This window comes from Eumetopias jubatus, unplaced genomic scaffold (assembly GCF_037043125.1).
Source record: "Eumetopias jubatus isolate StellerSeaLion01/CBP00866 unplaced genomic scaffold, mEumJub1_p1.0 scaffold_9, whole genome shotgun sequence".
NCBI classification, from domain to species: Eukaryota; Metazoa; Chordata; class Mammalia; order Carnivora; family Otariidae; genus Eumetopias; species Eumetopias jubatus.
The window spans coordinates 95,362,634-95,388,091 of record NW_028274815.1 but is presented as its reverse complement, the minus strand read 5'-3'; the positions used below and the strand labels follow the sequence as shown (position 1 = coordinate 95,388,091).

At 41.9% G+C, this 25,458-nt stretch overlaps 1 protein-coding gene and 1 pseudogene across 1 annotated transcript in view; both read left to right on the top strand.

Moving 5' to 3' along the window:
* The window catches only part of CFAP61 (cilia and flagella associated protein 61), a 294,422-nt gene that overhangs the window by 180,788 nt on the left and 88,176 nt on the right, over window positions 1–25,458 (top strand). The window contains exon 20 of the mRNA XM_028123773.1: window positions 22,337–22,511. Coding sequence (XP_027979574.1) covers window positions 22,337–22,511 — 175 coding nt within the window. The remainder of the gene's footprint in view (window positions 1–22,336; window positions 22,512–25,458) is intronic.
* Window positions 17,967–19,982, top strand: LOC148163571 (TOX high mobility group box family member 4 pseudogene; annotated as a pseudogene).

Genomic DNA, 25,458 nt, shown 5'->3' with positions numbered 1-25,458 from the left:
AAGAGCAGAAGCTGAGCTGAGAAGGCCACAGAATTATTAGATGAAAAGGAAGATGGGTAAGAAAGGCTTGAAATTAAATCCCTATCAAGAGACGGCACTGCTGCTGTCCAGTGTTAGAGGCTGAAGACAAAGCACAAAGCTCCCCCAGAGGGCAGAGGCAGAGGGCAAAGGGCATAAGAGACAAGAACGTGTGATCAACATGGAGGCCACATACAGAACACTGGTTTTCCCAAAGAAGACACACTGACAAACAGAATAGAGACAGTAAAGATATGCTAGAAGAAAATTTTCCTTACCTAACACCATATTATCCAGTTGGGCACATTCCAGGCAAAATGAAAGACAAAATTTCTCAGCCAGTTATATTCTGATGGAATTTTGGTTCTGTGGGAATGGTAGGGAAAAAATGCACAAATTTCAAGAGAAAAATAACAGATTACTAACCCTCCCCCACAAATAGAACAAAAAGAAGACAGGCACCCCCAAATTACCTTTCCAGGAGGAAATGGCATAAGAACATGAAATTAGACACACAGAATTTTGAAGAAACTGTGGTGATTCAATAACTATATGCCCACCTAAGTCTCTCCTATTTGAAGACGGTAAAAAGCTGTTGTTTCATGTGTGAGGCCTCAGAAGAATGATCTTCCTCGTTCTTTAATGTGTACTCCAAATAAATGAAGCAGAAAGGAAAAGATAGGACTTGACCATAGTTTAAAAAGATAAGTGACAAGCACCAAACAATTTAAAAGTTTGTAAGTCTGTCGGTAAGTCTGAGAATAAATGCAAAACAAGTAATCACAAGTCTTCATTTAAATCTAATCAAGACCAAGTTGTTTGAAAATAGGGAGAGAGGTGGCCAGGGAGAAGTAAGAAATGCCATAAATGGGGAAACCCAAAGGTAATATTTGGGTCTTGACTCTTATATGTAGAAGGAATAAGATCAATGAATGCTTTTGAACAGCACAAGTAAATTCACCTTCCCAACCCCAAAGAAGATAGGACAGGAGGAAACGTTATTCGTGTAACCACAGGGAAGAAAACAAAGAAACAGCCACAGTGCTTTCAACAAGTATAAACCAGAATGGCATTAGGAAGGACAACAGTTGCAATGGTGAATGCCATGGTTTTACACTGTGCTGTTATGACAGCGAAGCTCTGTGTTTGCACCAAATGCAAAATACAAAGAAATGCCAAAATGAAATGACACCCAAAGTTTCTAAATGAAATGATAGTTAAGAGTGCACCAGCAAAAGGTGCCATGCAAATTCAAATGGCTATCAGAAGCAGTGGCAAGATTAGTATCCAACAAAGCAGAATTAACTGAGAAAGAAAAGCATTAATGTTGACAAAGGGTACAATTCCCAAGAGCAATACAGAGGTGATGAGCTCATTACATGCTGAACATGATCATGTCAAAGAATATGTCACAAAAGCAGAGGTGGCTGGAGTATTTGTTTCTTGGAGTCACATTTAAGATGGGAAAAATCAAGCTAAAGCACATCCAGAGACTCTAAGTCGCCCCAGATGTTCAGCCATGGGGGTGAAGTTTCAGGATGGCTGTTCTCAAATATTTGAAGGGTGTGTACATGCAGAAAACAGATCAGACTTTATCTCATGGCCCTGGGAAGTCAATGGAAGACAGACCACCAGAAGCAATGGGAATACAGTGCTTATTCATCCTATGAAACAACTTCCCAGGAGTCAGGGTTTTGGGGTCCTGTGTGGCTCAGTCAGTTAAGTGTCTGCCTTCAGCTCAGGTCATGATCCCAGGGTCCTGCAGGGAGCCTGCTTCTCCCTTTCCCTCTGCTGATCCCCCCACTGTGCACTCTCTCTCTCTCTCAAATAAGTAAATAAAATCTTAAAAACAAACAAACAAACAAACAAAAAAGCCAGAGTCAGCGTCCCCTCCAAGGGGGATTGTCCTGCGCAGGAGACAGTGAGCATGGCACAGCAGGCCCTTATAAGGCAGTAAGAACACCTGACAGAGGTTGAGGGACTGCCACACATGTTAAGTGATGCAGTTCTTGCAGTAAATCTCCAAAGGTAAGATCCATGCCACTTTCATCCCCATTTTATGGATGAGGGAGCCAAGGTGCAGTGAAGTGGAGGTTATTTGTCTAGGGTCAGACGATGACAAAGTGACAGACTGGGGTTTACACTCAGGCTCCAGACTGTGAGTTCTTTGCCATTGCCCCTGTCTCTCTCCTCTCTCCCTCTTTCTCTTTCTTTGTCTCTTTCCTTTCCCTTTCCCCTCCCTGCCCTCCCTCTCTCACAGATGTGATCCAGGAATTACACTTGCTGGCTTTTAAAAATATTCACAACACAGAAATTCTAGGATGTCTTCCTCCCTCCCTCCCTCCCTTCCCTCCTTCCTTTCTCTCATTAAAAATATCTGGAAAAAAGCAACCTAGGTCTGGTAAGGTGGCTCCCTGATGTCATCAGGAACTCAGACCCTTCAATCTTTTGTTCTTCCATCTTTACTAAGTGGCTTCCATTCTCAGCATCCTGAGGTAGCTGCTGTGGCTCCAGCCATCCCATCAGCAAGAAGGAGGAAGGACTAGAGCAAAATGATTTTTCCCATTGCCCCACCCAAGGACTCCTGCTTATAAATCTCTTGACCACCTCTTAGGTCACTAGTTAGGAAATGTAGTTTTTCAGCTGGGTGTATTTACCAGGAATCTGTTACTAAGAAAGAAAAAGAGGGGCACCTGGGTGGCTCAGTGGGTTAAGTGTCTGCCTTCGGCTCAGGTCATGATCTCAGAGTCCTGGGGTTGAGCCCCATGGTGGACTCCCTGCTCAGCAGGGGATCTGTTTGTCCCTCTCCTTCTGCCCCTCCCCCCATTCATGCTCTTGGATCACTCTATCTATCTCAAATAAATAAATAAAATCTTTTTTTAATTTTAATTTTTTATTGTTATGTTAATCACCATACATTACATCATTAGTTTTTAAGGTAGTGTTCCATGATTCATTGTTTGTGCATAACACCCAGTGCTCCACGCAGAACGTGCCCTCTTTAATACCCATCATGAGGCTAACCCATCCTCCCACCCCCCTCCCCTCTAGAACCCTCAGTTTGTTTTTCAGAGTCCATCATCTCTCATGGTTCGTCTCCCCCTCCGATTTCCCCACCTTCATTCTTCCCCTCCTGCTATCTTCTTTTTTTTTCTTAAAATATATTGCATTATTTGTTTCAGAGGTACAGATCTGTGATTCAACAGTCTTGCACAATTCACAGCGCTCAACATAGCACATACCCTCCCCAATGTCTATCAGCCAGCCACCCCCCTCCCTCTCACCCCCCATCACTCCAGCAACCCTCAGTTTGTTTCCTGAGATTAAGAATTCCTAATATCAGCGAGGTGATATGATACATGTCTTTTTCTGATTGACTTATTTCACTCAACATAACACCCTCCAGTTCCATCCATGTCATTGCAAATGCCAAGATCTCATTCCTTTTGATGGCTGCATAATATTCCATTGTGTATATATACCACTTCTTCTTTATCCATTCATCTGTCGAGGGACATCTTGGCTCTTTCCACACTTTGGCTATAGTGGACATTGCTGCTATAAACATCGGGGTGCACATACCCCTTCGGATCCCTACGTTTGTATCTTTGTGGTAAATACCCAAGTAGTGCAATTGCTGGATCATATGGTAGCTCTATTTTCAACTGTTTGAGGAACCTCCATACTGTTTTCCAGAGTGGTTGCACCAGCTTGCATTCCCACCAACAGTGCAGGAGGGTTCCCCTTTCTCCAAATCCCCGCCAACATCTGTCATTTCCTGACTTGTTAATTTTAGCCATTCTGACAGGTGTGAGGTGGTATCTCACTGAGACTTTGATTTGGATTTCCCTGATGCTGAGCAATGTTGAGCACTTTTTCATGTGTCTCTTGGCCATTTGGATGTCTTCTTTGGAAAAATATCTGCTCATGTCTTCTGCCCATTTCTTGATTGGATTATTTGTTCTTTGGGTGTTGAGTTTGATAAGTTCCTCATAGATTTTGGATACTAGCCCTTTATCTGATATGTCATTTGCAAATATTGTCTCCCATTCTGTCGGTTGTCTTTTGGTTTTGTTGACTATTTCTTTAGCTGTGCAAAAGCTTTTTATCTTGATGAAATCCCAAAAGTTCATTTTTGCCCTTGCTTCCCTTGCCCTTGGCGATGTATCTAAGAAGAAGTTGCTGTGGCTGAGGTTGAAGAGGTTGCTGCCTGTGTTCTCCTTTAGGATTTTGATGAACTCCTGTCTCACATCTAGGTCTTTCAACCATTTTGAGTGTGTTTTTGTGTGTGGCGTAAGGAAATGATCCAGTTTCATTCTTCTGCAGGTGGCTGTCCAATTTTCCCAACACTATTTGTTGAAGAGACTGTCTTTTTTCCACTGGACATTCTTTCCTGCTTTCTCAAAGATGAGTTGACCATAGAGTTGAGGGGTCCATTTCTGGGCTTTCTATTCTGTTCCATTGATCTATGTGTCTGTTTTTGTGCCAGTACCATACTGTCTTGATGATGACAGCTTTGTAATAGAGCTGGAAGTCCGGAATTGTGATGCCGCCAGCTTTGCTTTTCTTTTTCAACATTCCTCTGGCTATTCGGGGTCTCTTCTGGTTCCATACAAATTTTAGGATTATTTGTTCCATTTCTTTGAAAAAAGTGGATGGTATTTTGATGGGGATTGCATTGAATGTGTAGATTGCTCTAGGTAGCATTGACATCTTCACAATGTTTATTCTTCCAATCCATGAGCATGGAACGTTTTTCCATTTCTTTGTGTCTTCCTCAATTTCTTTCGTGAGTATTTTATAGTTTTCTGAGTACAGATCCTTTGCCTCTTTGGTTAGATTTATTCTTAGGTATCTTATGGTTTTGGGTGCAATTGTAAATGGGATCGACTCCTTAATTTCTCTTTCTTCTGTCTTCTTGGTGTATAGAAATGCCACTGATTTCTGTGCATTGATTTTATATCCTGCCACTTTACTGAATTCCTGGATGAGTTCTAGCAGTTTTGGGGTGGAGTCTTTTGGGTTTTCCACATACAGTATCATACCATCTGCAAAGAGTGAGAGTTTGACTTCCTCCTTGCCAATTTGGATGCCTTTGATTGCTTTTTGTTGTCTGATTGCTGTGGCTAAAACTTCTAATACTATGTTGAATAGCCGTGGTGATAGTGGACATCCCTGCTGCATTCCTGACCTTAGGGGGAAAGCTCTCAGCTTTTCCCCATTGAGAATGATATTCACTGTAGGTTTTTCATAGATGGCTTTTATGGTATTGAGATAGGTACCCTCTATCCGTATACTCTGAAGAGTTTTGATGAAGAAAGGATGCTGTACTTTGTCAAATGCTTTCTCTGCATCTACTGAGAGGATCATATGATTCTTGTTCTTTCTTTTATTAATATATCGTATCACGTTGATTGATTTGTGAATGTTGAACCAACCTTGCAGCCCAGGGATAAATCCCACTTGGTCATGGAGAATAATCCTTTTAATGTACTGTTGGATCCTATTGACTAATATTTTGGTGAGAATTTTTGCATCCATGTTCATCAAGGATATTGGTCTGTAATTCTCCTTTTTGATGGGGTCTTTGTCTGGTTTTGGGATCAAGGTAATGGTGGCCTCATAAAATGAGTTTGGAAGTTTTCCTTCCATTTCTATTTATTGGAACAGTTTCAGGAGAATAGGTATTAATTCTTCTTTAAATGTTTGGTAGAATTCCCCTGGGAAGCCATCTGGCCCTGGGCTTTTGTTTGTTGGGGGATTTTTGATGACTGCGCCAATTTCCTTAGTGGTTATAGGTCTGTTCAGGTGTTCTATTTCTTACTGGTTCAATTTTGGTAGATGATACATCTCTAGGAATGTACCCATTTCTTCCAGGTTATCTTATTTGCTGGCATAGAGTTGCTCATAATATGTTCTTATATTTGTTTGTATTTCGTTGGTGTTGGTTGTGATCTCTCCTCTCTCATTCATGATTTTGTTGATTTGGGTCATTTCTCTTTTCTTTTTGATAAGTCTGGCCAGGGGTTTATCAATCTTGTTAATTCTTTCAAAGAACCAGCTCCTAGTTTCGTTGATCTGTTCTACTGTTCTTTTGGTTTCTAGTTCATTGATTTCTGCTCTGATCTTTATGATTTCTCTTCTCCTGCTGGGTTTAGGCTTTATTTGCTGTTTTTTCTCTAGCTCCTTTAGGTGTAGGGTTAGGTTGTGTATTTGAGACCTTGCTTGTTTCTTGAGAAAGGTTTGTATTGCTAGATACTTTCCTCTCAGGACTGCCTTTGCTGCATCCCAAAGATTTTGAACAGTGTGTTTTCATTTTCATTGGTTTCCATGAATTTTTTTAATTCTTCTTTAATTTCCTGGTTGACCCATTCATTCTTTAGTAGGATGCTCTTTAGCCTCCATGTATTTGAGTTCTTTCCGAATTTCCTCTTGTGATTGAGTTCTAGTTTCAAAGCATTGTGGTCTGAAAATATGCAGGGAAAGATCTCAATCTTTTGGTACCGGTGGAGACCTGATTTGTGACCTAGGATGTGATCAATTCTGGAGAATGTTCCATGGGCACTAGAGAAGAATGTGTATTCTGTTGCTTTGGAATGGAATGTTCTCAATATGTCTGGGAAGTCCATTTGGTCCAGTGTGTCATTTCAAGTCTTTATTTCCTTGTTGATCTTTTGCTTAGATGATCTGTCCATTTCAGTGAGGGGGGTGTTAAAGTCCCCCACTATTATTGTATTGTTGTCAAAGTGTTTCTTTGCTTTTGTTATTAATTGCCTTATATAATTGGCTGCTCCCATGTTAGGGGCATAAATATTTACAATTGTTAGATCTTCTTGTTGGATAGACCCTTTAAGTAGGATATAGTGTCCTTCCTCATCTCTTATAACAGTCTTTGGTTTAAAATCTAATTTGTCGGGGTGGAGCAAGATGGCGGAGGAGTAGGAGACCTAGATTTCGTCTGGTCTCAGGAATTCAGCTGAATAGGGATCAAACCAGTCTGAACACCTACGAACTCAACAGGAGATCAAAGAGGAGAGTAGCAACAACTCTCTGAACAGAGAAGCGACCACTTACTGGAAGGTAGGACGTGCGGAGAAGTGAATCCGAGGCGATATTCGGGAGGATAGACGGCGGGGGAGGGGCCTCCGCCGGCCGCTTCTGGCAAGTGCTAGAGCCGCGGAGCACAAAATCGGACCTTTTAGAAGTCGGCTCCGCTGAGGGACGTCACTCCAGTGGCTAAGCGGGGGTGGAACCCTCACGGGACAGTGGGGTCTCAGGACCCTTGGGGTCACAGAAAGACCGGGGGAGCCTGAGTGCGCCAGAGCTCCCAGGTATCGGAGCTGGGAAGCCAGCTGCAGAGACGGAGCCGAGGGGCGGGTTCTCAGCTCGGGGTTGCCATAAACTGTGATCCGCGGCCCAGTCGGGCCACTGCTCCTCCAGCAGGGACCCAACAGGCGGCAGATCCGGGGAGACTCCCCTTCCTTCCCGGGGAGGAGCGGCGCGGGAACGCACCGCAGGGATCTGCTGGGTTTGGAGACTCCACACGGGGTCGGGTGCCAGAGATACAAACTCTCGGTCACAGGCCGGGTGAGCACGGAGTGCGGCTGGAGACCGGGGACAAGGGAGTGACTGCTTTTCTCTGGGGGCGCACTGAGGAGCGGGGCCCCGAGTTCTCAGCTCCTCCAGATGGAGATTGGGAGGCCACCATTTTTGCCCTGGTCCTCCAAGGCTGTACGGAGAGCTTGCAGGGAACAAAAGCTCCTGAGATCAAACCCGAGCAGCATGCTTAGCCTGGACCGACAAGGGCGGGGCAATTCAGCCTCCGGCAAAGACATTTGGAAACCACAGCAACAGGCCCCTCCCCCAGAAGATCAGCAGGAACAGCCAGCAAGCCAAGACCAAGTTTACCGATCAAGGAGAACGGGAGAACTCCAGCGCTAGGGGAATACTGCACATAGAATTCATGGCTTTTTTTTTTTTACCATGATTCATTAGTTCATCAAAGTTAATTTTTGTTAACTGTTTTTTTTTCTTTTTCTTTTTCCCTTTTTCAACCAACATCTCATCAATCTCTTTTAAAAAAAAAACAAAAACATTTTTTATTTTTCATTTTTAGAGTCATATTTTATCCCTTCATAGTAGTTACCCTTATTTTTGGCATACATATATAAGTTGTTCTCTCTTTAAAATTTTGAGATACAGTTTCTTCTAACAGATAAAAATATACCCTAAATCACTAGTGTATGGTTCTGTTCTAGTCTCCTGCCTGATCACATTCTCTCCCTTTTTTCTTTTTTTTTTTAAATCTTCTTTCTTTTTCAAACAACTTCTTATCTTATCAAGTCCTTTTATAAAATCTTTTATAATTTTCATCTTTACAATCATCTTCTATCCCTTCATTGTATCAACCCTTATTTTGTACATATATGTCTTTCTTCCTTTAAAATTTTAGGAGGCACTTTTTTCTAACAGACCAAAATACGCCCAAAATCTAGTGTGTGGCACTGATCTATGCACTAGCCTGATCATATTTGATCACATTCTGCTTTTTTTTGTATTGTTCTGTTTTTGTTTTTATCTTTTTTTTTCTCTTTCTTTTTTCTTTCTTTCCCTTTCTTTTCCCCTGGTTTCAGGTCTTTTCTGATTTGTATACAATATATTTCCTGGGGACGTTGTAAACCTGTTAGCATTTTGTTCTCTCATTCATCTATTCTCCTCTGGACAAAATGACAAGACGAAAAAAATCACCTCAGCAAAACGAACAAGAGGTAGTACCGTCAGCCAGGGACCTACTCAATACGGACATTAGTACGATGTCGGACCTAGAGTTCAGAATCATGACTTTAAAGATACTAGCTGGGCTTGAAAAAAGCGTGGAAGTTATTAGAGAAACCCCTTCTGGAGAAATAAAAGAACTAAAATCTAACCAAATCGAAATCAAAAAGGCTATTGATGAGGTGCAATCAAAAATGGGGGCACTAAATGCTAGGATAAATGAAGCAGAAGAGAGAATCAGTGATATAGAAGACCAAATGATGGAAAGTAAAGAGGCTGAGAAAAAGAGGGAGAAACAACTACAGGATCACGAGGGCAGAATTCGAGAGATAAGTGATTCGATAAGACGAAACAACATTAGAATAATTGGGATCCCAGAAGAAGAAGAAAGAGAGAGAGGGGCAGAAGGTATATTGGAGCAAATAATAGCAGAGAACTTCCCTAATGTGAGGAAGGAAACAGGCATCAAAATCCAGGAGGCACAGAGAACCCCTCTCAAAATCAATAAAAATAGGTCAACACCCTGACATCTAATAGTAAAACTTACGAGTCTCAGACACAAAGACAAAATCCTGAAAGCAGCTCGGGAGAAGAGATATTTAACCTACAATGGTAAAAATATTAGATTGGCAACAGACCTATCCACAGAGACCTGGGAGGCCAGAAAGGACTGGCAAGATATCTTCAGAGCACTAAATGAGAAAAATATGCAGCCAAGAATACTATATCCAGCTAGGCTGTCATTGAAAATAGAAGGAGAGATAAAAAGCTTCCAGAACAAACAAAAACTAAAGGAATTTGCAAACACGAAACCAGCCCTCCAAGAAATATTGAAAGGGGTCCTCTAAGCAAAGAGAGAGCCTAAAAGCAGCATAGATCAGAAAGGAACACAGACAACATACAGTAACAGTCACCTTACAGGCAATACAATGGCACTAAATTCATACCTTTCAATAGTTACCCTGAATGTAAATGGGCTAAATGCCCCAATCAAAAGACACAGGCTTGGATTAAAAAACAAGACCCATACATATGCTGTCTGCAAGAGACTCATTTTAGACCCAAAGACACCCCCAGATTGAAAGTGAGGGGGTGGAAAACCATTTACCATGCTAATGGACACCAAAAGAAAGCTGGGGTGGCAATCCTTATATCAGACAAACTAGATTTTAAAACAAAGACTGTAATAAGAGATGAGGAAGGACACTATATCCTACTTAAAGGGTCTATCCAACAAGAAGATCTAACAATTGTAAATATCTATGCCCCGAACATGGGAGCAGCCAATTATATAAGGCGATTAATAACAAAAACAAAGAAACACATTGACAACAATACAATAATAGTGGGGGACTTTAACACCCCCCTGACTGAAATGGACAGATCATCTAAGCAAAAGATCAACAAGGAAATAAAGACTTTAAATGACACACTGGACCAAATGGACTTCACAGACATATTCAGAACATTCCATCCCAAAGCAACGGAATACACATTCTTCTCTAGTGCCCATGGAACATTCTCCAGAATTGATCACATCCTAGGTCACAAATCAGGTCTCAACCGGTACCAAAAGATTGGGATCATTCCCTGCATATTTTCAGACCACAATACTTTGAAACTAGAACTCAATCACAAGAGGAAAGTTGGAAAGAACTCAAATACATGGAGGCTAAAGAGCATCCTACTAAAGAATGAATGGGTCAACCAGGAAATTAAAGAAGAATTAAAAAAATTCATGGAAACCAATGAAAATGAAAACACAACTGTCCAAAATCTTTGGGATACAGCAAAGGCAGTCCTGAGAGGAAAGTATCTAGCAATACAAACCTTTCTCAAGAAACAAGCAAGGTCTCAAATACACAACCTAACCCTACACCTAAAGGAGCTGGAGAAAGAACAGCAAATAAAGCCTAAACCCAGCAGGAGAAGAGAAATCATAAAGATCAGAGCAGAAATCAATGAACTAGAAACCAAAAGAACAGTAGAACAGATCAACGAAACTAGGAGCTGGTTCTTTGAAAGAATTAACAAGATTGATAAACCCCTGGCCAGACTGATCAAAAAGAAAAGAGAAAGGACCCAAATCAACAAAATCATGAATGAAAGAGGAGAGATCACAACCAACACCAAAGAAATACAATTATAAGAACATATTACGAGCAACTCTATGCCAGCAAATTAGATAACCTGGAAGAAATGGGTGCATTCCTAGAGATATATCAACTACCAAAACTGAACCAGGAAGAAATAGAAAACCTGAACAGACCTATAACCACTAAGGAAATTGAAGCAGTCATCAGAAATCTCCCAAGAAACAAAAGCCCAGGGCCAGATGGCTTCCCAGGGGAATTCTCTCAGACATTTAAAGAAGAATTAATACCTATTCTCCTGAAACTGTTCCAAAAAATAGAAATGGAAGGAAAACTTCCAAATTCATTTTATGAGGCCACCATTACTTTGATCCCAAAACCAGACAAAGAGCCCATCAAAAAGGAGAATTACAGACCAATATCCTTGATGAACATGGATGCAAAAATTCTCACCAAAATACTAGCCAATAGGATCCAACAGTACATTAAAAGGATTATTCACCACGACCAAGTGGGATTTATCCCTGGGCCGCAAGGCTGGTTCAACATCCGCAAATCAATCAACGTGATACAATACATTACCAAAAGAAAGAACAAGAATCATATGATCCTCTCAATAGATGCAGAAAAAGCATTTGACAAACTACAGCATCCTTTCTTGATCAAAATTCTTCAGAGTATAGGGATAGAGGGTACATACCTCAATATCATAAAAGCCATCTACGAAAAACCTACAGCGAATATCATTCTCAATGGGGAAAAGCTGAGAGCTTTTCCCCTAAGGTCAGCAACGCGGCATGGATGTCCACTCTCACCACTGCTATTCAACGTAGTGTTAGAAGTCCTAGCCACAGCAATCAGACAACAAAAAGAAATCAAAGGCATCCAAATCGGCAAGGAGGAAGTCAAACTCTCACTCTTTGCAGATGATGTGATACTGTATGTGGAAAACCCAAAAGACTCCACCCCAAAACTGCTAGAACTCATCCAGGAATTCAGTCAAGTAGCAGGATATAAAATCAATGCACAGAAACAAGTGGCATTCCTATACACCAACAACAAGACAGAAGAGAGACAAATCAAGGAGTCGATCCCATTCACAATTGCACCCAAAACCATTAGATACCTAGGAATAAATTTAACCAAAGAGGCAAAGGATCTGTACTCAGAAAACTAGAAAATACTCAGGAAAGAAATTGAAGAAGACACAAAGAAATGGAAAAACGTTCCATGCTCTTGGATTGGAAGAAACAACATTGTGAAGATGTCAATGCCACCTAGAGCAATCTACACATTCAATGCAATCCCCATCAAAATACCATCCACTTTTTTCAAAGAAATGGAACAAATAATCCTAAAATTTGTATGGAACCAGAAGAGACCCCGAATAGCCAGAGGAATGTTGAAAAAGAAAAGCAAAGCTGGCGGCATCACAATTCCGGACTTCCAGCTCTATTACAAAGCTGTCATCATCAAGACAGTATGGTACTGGCACAAAAACAGACACATAGATCAATGGAACAGAATAGAGAGCCCAGAAATGGACCCTCAACTCTATGGTCAACTCATCTTTGAGAAAGCAGGAAAGAATGTCCAGTGGAAAAAAGACAGTCTCTTCAACAAATGGTGTTGGGAAAATTGGACAGCCACCTGCAGAAGAATGAAACTGGACCATTTCCTTACACCACACACAAAAATAGACTCCAAATGGTTGAAAGACCTAAACATGAGACAGGAGTCCATCCAAATCCTAAAGGAGAACACAGGTCGCAACCTCTTCGACCTCAGCCGCAGCAACTTCTTCCTAGAAACATCACCAAAGGCACAGGAAGCCAGGGCAAAAATGAACTATTGGGATTTCATCAAGATAAAAAGCTTTTGCACAGCAAAAGAAACAGTCCACAAAACCAAAAGACAACCGACAGAATGGGAGAAAATATTTGCAAATGACATATCAGATAAGGGGCTAGTATCCAAAATCTATAAAGAACTTATCAAGCTCAACACCCAAAGAACAAATAATCCAATCAAGAAATGGGCAGAAGACATGAAGAGACATTTTTCCAAAGAAGACATCCAAATGGCCAACAGGCACATGAAAAAGTGCTCAACATCGCTCGGCATCAGGGAAATCCAAATCAAAACCTCAATGAGATACCACCTCACACCCGTCAGAATGGCTAAAATTAACAAGTCAGGGAACGACAGATGTTGGCGGGGATGTGGAGAAAGGGGAACCCTCCTACACTGTTGGTGGGAATGCAAGCTGGTGCAACCCCTCTGGAAAACAGTATGGAGGTTCCTCAAACAGTTGAAAATAGAGCTACCATATGATCCAGTAATTGCACTACTTGGGTATTTACCACAAAGCTACAAATGTAGGGTCCCAAAGGGGTACGTGCACCCCAATGTTTATAGCAGCAATGTCCACAATAGCCAAACTGTGGAAAGAACCAAGATGTCCATCGACAGATGAATGGATAAAGAAGAAGTGGTGTATATACACAATGGCATATTATGCAGCCATCAAAAGGAATGAGATCTTGCCATTTGCAACGACGTGGATGGAACTGGAGGTTGTTATGCTGAGTGAAATAAGTCAATCAGAGAAAGACATGTATCATATGACCTCACTGATATGAGGAATTCTTAATCTCAGGAACAAACTGAGGGTTGCTGGAGTGGTTGGGCGTGGGAGGGATGGGGTGGCTGGGTGATGGACATTGGGGAAGATATGTGCTACGGTGAGCGCTGTGAATTGTGTAAGACTGTTGAATCACAGATCTGTACTTCTGAAACAAATAACGCAACATATTTTAAGAAAAAAGAAAAAGAAGAAGATAGCAGGAGAGGAAGAATGAAGGGGAGTAAGTCAGAGGGGGAGACGAACCAGGAGAGATGATGGACTCTGAAAAACAAACTGAGGTTTCTGGAGGGGAGGAGGGTGGGGGGATGTGTTAGCCTGGTGATGGGTATTGAGGAAGGCACATTCTGCATGGAGCACTGGGTGTTATGAACAAACAATGAATCATGGAACAGTACACCAAAACAAATTATGTAATATGTGGTGATTAACATAACAATAAAAAAATTAAAAAAAATAAAATCTAATTTGTCTGATATAAGGTTTGCCACCCCAACTTTCTTTTGGTGTCCATTGGCATGGTAAATGGTTTCCCACCCCTTCACTTTCAAGGTGGAGGTGTCTTTGGGTCTAAAATGAGTCTCTTGCAGACAGCATATCGATGGGTCTTGTTTTTTAATCCAATCTGTTAGCCTGTGTCTTTTGATTGGTGCATTTAGCCCATTTACATTCAGGGTAACTATTGAAAGATTTGAATTTAGTGCCATTGTATTGCCTGTAAAGTGACTGTTACTGAATATTGTCTGTATTCCTTTCTGGTCCATGCTGCTTTTAGGCTCTCTCTTTGCTTAGAGGACCCCTTTCAATATTTCTTGTAGGGCTGGTTTCGTGTTTGCAAATTCCTTAGTTTTTGTTTGTCCTGGAAGATTTTTATCTCTCCTTCTATTTTCAATGACAGCCTAGCTAGATATAGTATTCTTGGCTGCATACTTTTCTCGTTTAGTGCTCTGAAGATATCATGCCAGTCCTTTCTGGCCTGCCAGGTCTCTGTGGATAGGTCTGTTGCCAATCTAAGGTTTCTACCATTATAGGTTACATATCTTTTGTCCTGAGCTGCTTTCAGGATTTTCTCTTTGTCTCTGAGACTTGTAAGTTTTACTATTAGATGTCAGGGTGTTGACCTATTTTTATTGATTTTGAGAGGGGTTCTCTGTGCCTCCTGGATTTTGATGCCTGTTTCCTCCCCCACATTAGGGAAGTTCTCTGCTATTATTTGCTCCAATATACCTTCTGCCCCTCTCTCTCTTTCTTCTTCTTCTGGGATCCCAATTATTCTAATGTTGTTTCATCTTATCATATCGCTTATCTCTCGAATTCTGCCCTCGTGATCCAGTAGTTATTTATCTCTCTTTTTCTCAGTTTCTTTATTTTCCATCATTTGGTCTTCTATATCATTGATTCTCTCTTCTGCCTCATTTATCCTAGCAGTTAGTGCCCCCATTTTTGATTGCACCTCATTAACAGCCTTTTTGATTTCGACTTGGTTAGATTTTAGTTCTTTTATTTCTCCAGAAAGGGTTTCTGTAATAACTTCTACGCTTTTTTCAAGCCCAGCTAGTATCTTTAAAATCATGATTCTGAACTCTAGGTCCGACATCGCACTAATGTCCATATTGAGTAGGTCCCTGGCAGATGGAACTACCTCTTGTTCTTTTTGTTGAGGTGATTTTTTTCGTCTTGTCATTTTGTCCAGAGGAGAATAGATGAATGAGAGAACAAAATGCTAACAGATTAACAATGTCCCCAGCAAATATACTGTATACAAATCAGAAAAGACCTGAAACCAGGGGAAGAGAAAGGGAAAGAAAGAAAAAAGAAAGAGAGAAAAAAAGAAAAAGATAAAAACAAACAAAAACAGAACAAAACAAAAAAAAACCGGAATATGATCAAATATGATCAGGCTGGTGCATACATCAGTGCCACACACTAGATTTTGGGTGTATTTTAGTCTGTTAGAAGAAAGTGCCTCCTAAAATTTTAAAGAAAGAAAGACATATATGTACAAAATAAGGGTTGATATGATGAAGAGATGGAATATGACTGTAAAGATGAAAATTATAAAAATTTTAAAAAAGGAATTGATAAGAAGATGTTTGAAAAAAGAAAGAAGAGGATTAAAAAAAGGAAAGATATAAAAGGGGGGGAGAGAATGTGATCAGGCAGGAGACTAGAACAAAGCCATACACTAGAGATTTAGGGTATATTTTGATATGTTAGATGAAACTGTACCTCAAAATTTTAGAGAACAACTTATATATATATCTGCCAAAAATATGGGTAACTACTATGAAGGGATAGAATATGACTCTAAAAATGAAAAATAAAAATGTTTTTTTAAAAAAGGGATTGATAAGATGTTGGTTGAAAAAGAGAAAAAGAAAAATTAAAAAAAAAAAACAGTTAAAAAAATTAACTTTGAAAGACTAATGAATCATGGTAAAAAAGCCATGAATTCTATGTGCAGTATTCCCCTAGCGCTGGAGTTCTGCCATTCTCATTGATCGGTAAACTTGGTCTTGGCTGGCTATTCGTGCTGATCTTCTGGGGGAGGGGACTGTTGCCGTGGTTTCCAAATGTCTTTGCCGGAGGCGGAATTGCCCCGCCCTTGCCAGGTCCGGGGTAAGTAATCAGCTCAGGTTTGCTCTCAGGAGCTTTTGTTCCCTGCAGGCTTTCCGTACAGCGTTGGAGGACGACAGTGAAAATGGTGGCTTCCCAGTCTCCGCCCCAGAGGAGCCGAGAACTAGGGGGCCCCGCTCCTCAGTGCGCCCCCAGAGAAAAGCAGTCACTCCTGTCTCCCCGGTCTCTGGCCGCACTCCGTGCTCACCCAGCCTATGACCAAGTGTTTCTATCTCTGGCACCCAACCCCATGTGGAGTCTCCAAACCCAGCAGATCCCTGCGGTGCCCTCCCGCGCCGCTCCTCCTGTGGGAGTAAGGGGAGTCTCCCCGGGTCTGCTGCTTGTTGGGTCCCTGCTGGAGGAGCAGTGGCCCAACTGTCACTGATTACAGTTTATGGCAACCCCGAGCTGAGAGCCCATGCCTCAGCTCCATCTCTGCAGCCGGCTTCCCTGCTCCAATACCTGGGAGCTCTCCCGCACTCAGGCACCCCCGATCTTTCTGTGACCCCGAGGGTCCTGAGACCACACTGTCCCGTGAGGGTTCCACCCCCCACTTAGCCACTGGAGCGACGTCCCTCAGCGGAGCTGACTTCTAAAAGTTCCAATTTTGTGCTCGGCGGCTCTATCACTTGCCAGAAGCGGCTGACGGAGGCCCCCTCCCCCGTCGTCTATCCTCCCGAATATCGCCTCAGATTCACTTCTCTGCACGTCTACCTTCTAGAAAGTGGTCGCTTTTCTGTTCAGAGAGTTGTTGCTATTCTTTTCTTCGATCTCCTGTTGAGTTCGTAGGGGTTCAGAATGGTTTGATCCCTATCCAGCTGAATTCCTGAGACCAGATGAAATCTAGGTCTCCTACTCCTCCGCCATCCTGCTCCGCCCCCCCAATAAATAAAATCTTTTTTAAAAGAGAGAGAAAGAATATTGAGGAGGCCACCAGCAGTCCCTGCCATGATAAGTTATTAACTTGCTGAGGGGAATGGGGTGGCCGAGGGTCTCCCATCAGTCAGGGATGCTGGGCTGTTCAATTCCCAATCATCTGATGGAATGGTTGAAAAGTCATCCACTACTCACCAATCACTAGCGGCAGTTTAGTTAATGGCAGAACACTCTCTAGTTTGGATGGTGAAATACACCCGTGCTCTCCTATTAAACTTTATTCTCTCCCTTACTTTGATGACATAATATGATTTTTCTTCCATAGACCTTTTTTTCATTTATTGGGTTCTGCTCAGTTCTGTGTGGACAAATTAATTGGCCTTGGGATTTAAAATCCTAGGTTCAGTTTTGCCTAGTGTGTGAAAATGCCATTGTGTGAATATGAAAAATACATTATCTCATTAATTTTCCTTTAATTTCCCTAATTTTATTTAGAAGTGTGCAAAAATAATCCTACACATTTAAGTGCACACAAGAAAAAATGGGTTATCAGAATGCAATTATATTTTAGGATCGCAGTAGATAAGCTGATTTTCATTTTGGACCTTATTCTTCCTTGTTGTTTTTTTTTTTTATCTAAACACTTACTATTTGGAATAATAACTCATTGAAAGTTTTATTAATTGAATAGCTCTCAATTTGTTCTTTAGCCCTGCCATTTTCTGCCAAGGACTTTTCCTGATTCATTAAAGCATGACCTACTAAATGGGTGTACTGTTACCTAAATTTCATTTTCTTTTATACTACAATGCTTATTGGAGTTCTGGTGAGGTTTTGAACCTCCAAAGCACAGCATTCAATATTATTCATTTAAAATAATTTACCACCGGTAGGGGTAGTGGGAGCGATGAGGGGACTGAGACAGTGGTAGCCATTGTGTGAAGATGGAGTTTCCCGGAGGAAATGACAATTACCTGACCATCACAGGGTCCTCGCACCCCTTCCTGTCAGGTGCCAAGACATTCCATACACCAAGTCTGGGAGATGAGGAATTTGAAATCCCACCTATCTCCTTGGATTCTGACCACTCCATGGCTGTCTCAGATGTGGTTGGTCACTTTGATGACCTGGCAGACCCTTCCTCCTCTCAGGATGGCAGCTTTTCAGCCCAATATGGGGTCCAGACATTGGACATGTCTGTGGGCATGTCCCATGGCTTGATGGAGCAGGGCGGGGGGGGAGGGGCTCCTGAGTGGGGGCTTGATCATGGACTTGGACCATTCTATAGAAGCTCAGTATAATGCCAGACCACCTGTTACAATTGATGTACCAATGACAGACATGCCATCTGGCTTGATGGGGTATAGCCAGTTGACCACCACTGATCAGTCAGAACCGAGTTCTCAACTTGGTTTAAGCTTAGGGGGTGGCACCATTCTGCCACCTGCCTGGTCACCTGAGGATCTTCTTTCAACCACTCCTTCACCTACTAGTTCACGTCACAGGAATGGTATTGAGGATTTCTGGAGGCAACTTCTCAGCCAGAAGACAGTTGTGGTAGAAGCAGGAAAAAAGCAGAAGGCCCCAAAGACAAGAAAAAAGAAAGATCCTAATGAACCTCAGAAGCCAGTTTCAGCATCTGCTTTAGTCTCTTGTGATACACAGGCTGCCATCAAGGGACAGAATCCCAATGCCACTTTTGGGGAGGTTTCAAAAATTGTGGCCTCCATGTGGGATAGTCTTGGAGAGGAGCAAAAACAGGTGTATTAAGAGGAAAACCGAAGCTTCCAAGAAAGAGCATCTGAAGGCTCTGGCTGCATATAAAGACACTCAAGAGTGTCAGGCCACTGTGAAAACAGTAGAATTAGATACGGTACCACTGTCACAGACTCCTTCTCCACCTCCTATGGCTACTGTTGACCCAGCATCTCCAGCATCAGCCTCAACAGAGCCCCCTGCCCTGTCCTGTCCCATTGTTGTTAACTCCACTCTTTCCTCCTATGTGGCAAACCAGGCATCTTCTGGGGCTGGGGCTCACCCACCCCTCTGTTTTTTCCAGGCACCTCTGTTTTTGTGACATATTCTTTGACATGATCATGTTCATTATCAACTGGCTACAGTCAACATGTTGATTATTACCAAACAGATGTTGCCCTCTTCTATGACTATGTCTTAAGGAAGGATGGTCACTGTTAGCCCACCACAGTGGTGACCTCCCGGGGGATCCAACTAAGCCAAACCAGTACAGCCACTCTCCAGCCCAGTCAACAAGCCCAAATTGTCACTCACTCAGTGTTGTGGTGGCAGCAGCCTCCACCCCGACGACAATCCCCCTCCACTGCAACAGATGCCTCAGCCCCCCACTCAGCAGCAAGTCACCATTCCGCAGCAGCCTCCACCACTTCAGGCCAAGCCACAGCCTCCACCTCAGAAAGTTCGAATCCATATATGGCAGCAGCCACCTCCTCTGCAGATGAAGATTGTGCCTCCTGAAAATGCAGACGCCCTTAGTCCCACCAGGTGTGGAAAGCAGTCCTGAGCGGCCTGCAAACAACAGCCCCGAGGCCCATACAGTGGAGGAGACCTCTCCTAAGACAATCTGTGAGATGATCACAGATGTATTCCTGATGTTGAATCTCCTTCTCAAACAGATGTTGAATTGTGAGTGGGTCTCCCGTGACGCTCTCACTCAGCCTCGATGTGTGAGGTCGGGTTGTGAGAAGCCTCCCATTGTGAGGAAGGACTGGGACAGTGAGTACTGCAGCAATGAATGTGTGGTGAAGCGCTGCAGGGATGTCTTTGTGGCCTGGGTGGCTTCTAGAAATTCCAGCACTGGTGTTTGTGAAGGCATCCATCCTGTTCTCCAAGCCAGGGAAGACTTAGATGCTGGGAACATGTCTCAGAGCCTCTTATTAGCACACAAGCTGGGCTTTCTGGTAGTGCCTGATCTCAACCCTTGACTGTCCTTCGTGCTTCTCCCCTTTTCTGTCTCTTCAGCAAGGGCCATACTGTAGAGCAAGGCTGTTGAGTTTGCTGTAATCTGGAGTTGCTTTTTACTTTCAAGGACAAGCAGAGATACCAGTGATAATAGCAGAGGAGAGGGTGAAGGGATATGAACAAGCCAAACATAGGGGTGTTGCTGGTGAGGGGTTGTTTGAGGAAACTCAGGATAATTGTCACAGGACATGCCTAAACAATTATTAAAATGTTGGAGAATACTCAAAAAAATAAAATAAAATAATTTACCAGAGCCTTACATGGACAGCTTTCTAATACCTATGAATATAAAATTACCAAAATTTAGTGTGATTTTGCTAAACAAATAATATTGCTAATAAGAAAATTTTACCTCCACAATTGTAGTTGCAGTAAATGACCACTAATTCCTGAGTTGTTCCCTTTTACTAAATATAATTATACTCTAGGCTCTTTATAGATAAAGGACATCTAGGTGTTAAAATTTTAAGCTATTTAATCCAGTTTGAAAATGAATTAAATGTATCACAGTAATGTACAGGGCTTATCATTTATATTGAGGAAAGACATAACCAAAAAGTTTCCTAGATGTAATCTGACACTTTAGTAAAGTCCCATTTCTTCAAGCACCAGCCAGCATTCACATCTACCCCATATAAAAAGCATTTGTTGCACTTGTCATGGGAGCAAGAACCTCTTCTGCACCCACAACAGTCTCTACTGCAAGTGAATTTCTTGCCCATCATCACTGTAAACCGATCCCTGCCTCACAGCCGATGGGCCTGACAGCACGAGTATGCAAGGTAGCTGGTGCAGGTCTTCTAACAGAGACCTTGCATTGCCTTTAAGTGCTGCTTCTGGTGCCAGCTTCATTATCTTCCACTTAATCTCTCCTGGTCACCAAATAAAAATCAGAGGGATGAGGTGCTGGCCCATGGGGCAAACTCATGCCACTGTGCTATTTTACTTGGCTGTCATGGTGTTTTTTTTTTTTTTATTCTAATTTGAACCACAATAATGAGAAAATTGAGTCCACATTAAAAAAAAAAAGTATCTGGCATTTCCTGAGAAATCAGATCTGGGCACACTGAACCCATAGTCTACCCTGGCACCAACTGTATAGAGTTGAGTTGTGACCAAACTCTGGCCAACGCATGGGCCTTTGAGTTTGCCACAGTACCCTTGACGAGTGTCAGCCTTTCTTATGTTTTTACTGTTGCTTTCCCTTACTAGAGGAAAGGGTCTGCTTCCATTCGTGTCTGTGTCAAAAGGGAGAGAACAGAAATTATACTGGGAGGGTTATGTGTTGAGACAGAGACAGAGAGGAGCGGGAAGGAGGGAAGAAGGGAGAGAGACAGAGGGAGAGGGAGAATATTTATCTGACAAAGTGAAGAATAATTCTATACTTTTCATAAGTAAACAGTAGTCCACTTCCCTCATTTTCTTTTCTGCCTTGCCCCTCTATGCACTTGGATTTCAATCCCTGGTATAATTGCTTCTGTGACGATTGTTCTTACCAAAATGGCTATGTCAAATCCCATTCCATGTGCTCTTCCATGGCCTTGCCACTCCTGCATGAAGAGATGAATTCTAGGTTCCCTCCCTCTGATCCTGGCCAGGCTTTTATGATGACGTCCATGAAGAGAACACGGTAGAAGAGACACTCCTCGATTTCCAAGACTAGGTTAGAAAAGAATATGGAGCTCTCTGTACTGGTTGGTTCTCTCAGGACACTTGCCCTTTGAAGCCAGACGCCATGTTGTGAGGAAGCCCAAAACACATGGAGAGGCCACATGTGATGTTCTGGCCAACACCCCAGCCAAAATCCCAGTCCACGGCCAGCATCAATTGCTGGACATATAATGACGACTTGCTGTCATTTTTGAATACGTGGCATGTTTTCTGGGGGGAGGTGGGGGAAGGAGTGAAATGGCTTATCTCCAGATGAATCCAGCCCCCAGCCCTCAAGTCACCGGCAGCCTGTGAGTCTTCCCAGCTGAGGCCTCCGACACCTCCCACCTTGCCCTTGTCTGAATTACTGACCTACAGAATGTGTGAGCCTCATAAATGGTCATTTGCACCACTGAATTTTGGAATAATTCATTATGTGGCATTAGATAACCAGAGCAACTCCTTCTGAGAATTGTCTCTGAGTGGTCATTCCACCTGGTTTTTGTTTTTTGTTTTTCAATTAAAACCTGATTGTATCTGAGGACAGAAAAAGACATACCTATACCGGACATTGCTATGTTTAATTAAATGAACAAATGTATTTATTGCTGTGTCAGTGCTTCCCTTATTACCACCGAAATAAGCATGTCTCTGTAACATACTTCAGGTCCCGTGCCCTACAGGGGCTGATATTAGTCAACACGTGACAAACAGAGAGATTCCAAACAGTGGGAAGCAGCAATACACTGATAAAGTTCCTTGCAATCATTTCACTCTCAACGACGAAGAAGATTGCTGTAAGGCCCTGAGTTGGATAAGGAACAACTCCATCATCGCAGAAGGTAAGGATGTTTGTAACTGTGCATCTTTGCAGAATCGCTTTTTATTTTTATAATGAGTCTCATTCTTCATCTAGTTCCAGTATATAATTAGTGCCTAATTAATTCCAACCAAATCATTCATCTGTCATGCTTTGTTTTCCAGATTAATTTACAACTTGTTGTCATTTTTGGATACCCAGCATGTTTGCTGGGGGAAAGAAAAAGGCTTGAGATAGTTTAATTATCTATAATTATTTTATTACACAAAATGAATATCCGAAAAGCAAAGCATGGCTAAAATCATTAACTAATTAAAGAATAATGTAATAAGCAAACATGTTTAGCAATTATATGGAAAATATGTCTCCTTTTGTGAAGCCGAAAAGACCTCGGAAGAAAAACAAAGGTCTGCATTGGAAGGACTCTTTTCTTCCCTTCCCGAGCCATTGTTCTCTTTCTTGGGGGTGTGTGCACAGTCCTTCCCACAAACGCACGTATTTGAGTTGCATGCCACTTTTTGAATCGAAATGAGACAGTAAACCATTTCAACAAATGCCCCTGCCACTCAAAAGTGTTTTCTCAAGCAGCTTCCTCTCTGTTGCTTGGATTAAATCGAAATTGTCTGACTAGCAAGACAACCAGAACAGGGCCCGGCTACCTCTTTGTCCTTAATTGAAATCTGGGAGTCAAGTTTTGAAGATGACAAAATGCAGCCCCTCCGTTTTAGCCTATCGGGGAGGGTCAGTGACTTGGTTAGCCTATACAGCTCCCCATGGCAGGCTGGGGTTCTTTGCGGTCCAGGAATGTGAAAAAACACTAAGTGCCTATCATCTGGGATCAACATGTAAAATTAAATATATTAATCTATTTAATGTACTTATTCAAATACAATTTAATGATGTTAGTTAATATTAATATATAAAATTAAATACAGTTTCTTCTGATTTTTGGTGGAAGATTAAGGGATTAATTAACTGTTTGTTAAGTTACTACATTTATTCCATTAAATATTTAAAAAATGGGTAGTATCAAGTGACACTCAATACATTGTTGGATTCAATTTGCTAATATTTTATAGGTTATTCAATCTAAATTCATAAATGAGATTGGATTGTAATTTTCTCTGATAAGCTTTACATGTTCAGTTTGGGGAATTAAGGGTATGCTGGTCTCACCAAGGGTTTTTTGGAAGCTTTTTGTGTTTTTCTAGGGTCTGAAATACGTTGTGTAACCTAAAAGTTGGACCGAAATAACCCATAAAACCAAGTGGGTCTGGAACCTTTGGGTAGAGGTGGGATATATAGATATATACCAGACTCAGATTTAAAACTTGTCAAAGTATTTTCCTATTTCCCTCAGAACTTGGTATTATTTTCAGTTTTGCATCTGTATGTGTTTAAACCTGTTTCAACATTTTAGTCATTTTAGTCACTGCCCTATGACCTACATAGACTTAAGGAATTCTTAATTTGGGGATCAACAAACTTTTACGGTAAAGGTTCAGATAGCAAATATATTGGACTTTGCAAGCCATATGGTCTGTGTCCCATCCACTCAGTTCTGCCACTGCAGCAAGAAAGACAATACATAAATAAATGGGCAAGGCTGTGTTCCAATAAAACTTTATTTACAAAAATCGTTGATGAGCCATAGTTTGCAGAACCTGTTTTTATGCATAGGATTTGTGACAAATCATTACCATTTCCTCAAGTCTAGGCCTCAAACTGTAACTTAAACTCCCTGAAAGCACAAAAGCCCATGGTTCCGTACAAAATGCACAGTGTGTTTTAGGACTGTGGCCAATCCTGTCATAATGCAGTGTTTTAACTTCGAACAGTTGCCTATTTTTGATGTTAGGAATAAGAAGCATTTTGACCAAAAAAAGGGCCTTTGAAAGTGACAATGCAGGTTCTTGAGGTTGAATGTTTATGGCAGAGAATTTAGAAATCCCAAAACAACAAGCACTATGCCCTCCTTCAGATGCCTTTTTTTTTTCATGCTCTTGGCTATCAGATGGAGGAAGAGCATCTGTGTTATTCTGATGACTTGACTAGTTGTCAGAGATGGTGTTACTCTGCTGCCCACCTAAAGGAAAATAAATGCTTTTGCAAGATTTTAAGAATGTCTCCCATCAGCCACTGCATAAAACTCCTCTGAGTGCCTGCTTTTGTCCATTGAACAGCCAAGATAAGAAGTATGTAGAAATGAGTCTCTTGTCTTAAATGTAGGCTATTCCCCCAGGTCTAGTGCTAATGACATTCCCAGGGCATCTCTCAAGTAGGTGCTCTTAACTCTCAGATGCTGGGTCCAGGCTCTGGGAGACATCTGAGAAACTTAACCCTGCCAGATTAATTCATCTCTGTGTGGTGCTCCTTTTCAAATGACTTTTCATGTAAGAAAAGTTAGAAAGAAAACTGTTAACCTCCTGCCTGAAGGAGCTCTTTCTCTTTGTAGCTTTTTCCACAATTAGAGTCCTATTCAGACTTGAATTTAATTAGTCCCATTTCAGATAATATCTTCCTCACATGGGTTGCTGTGAGGATGAAGTGAAATAAATAAGATATTTCATGCCCAACTCAAGACAGTGTGTCATATAGAGTACGAGTTCAGTAATACTACTGCTCCGTGCAGTGAGGTTGTTGCTATGCACTGAAGGTTCCCCAGGGCGTAATCTCAGCCCCTGGTGATCACTCAGTCTAGGACACGGTCTACACAAAAAATGGGGATCCGTGTACACCAGGGGCTGGTCCAGCAGTAGAGAGGCACGGTGTCCTTCCTGAGAGCCCTGGAAACTGAAGTTTGGAGAAAGAGGATCGAGCTCAGCCTTAAAGAAGAGCAGGATAAGTAAACAGAGAGACAGGTTGGGGGAGTGTGAATTGTATTGGTCAGACCCTTGGAGGGCAGCCATGCCCAAGTTTAACTGGTTACTTTTTTTTTTTTAAGATTTTATTTATTTATTTGTCAGAGA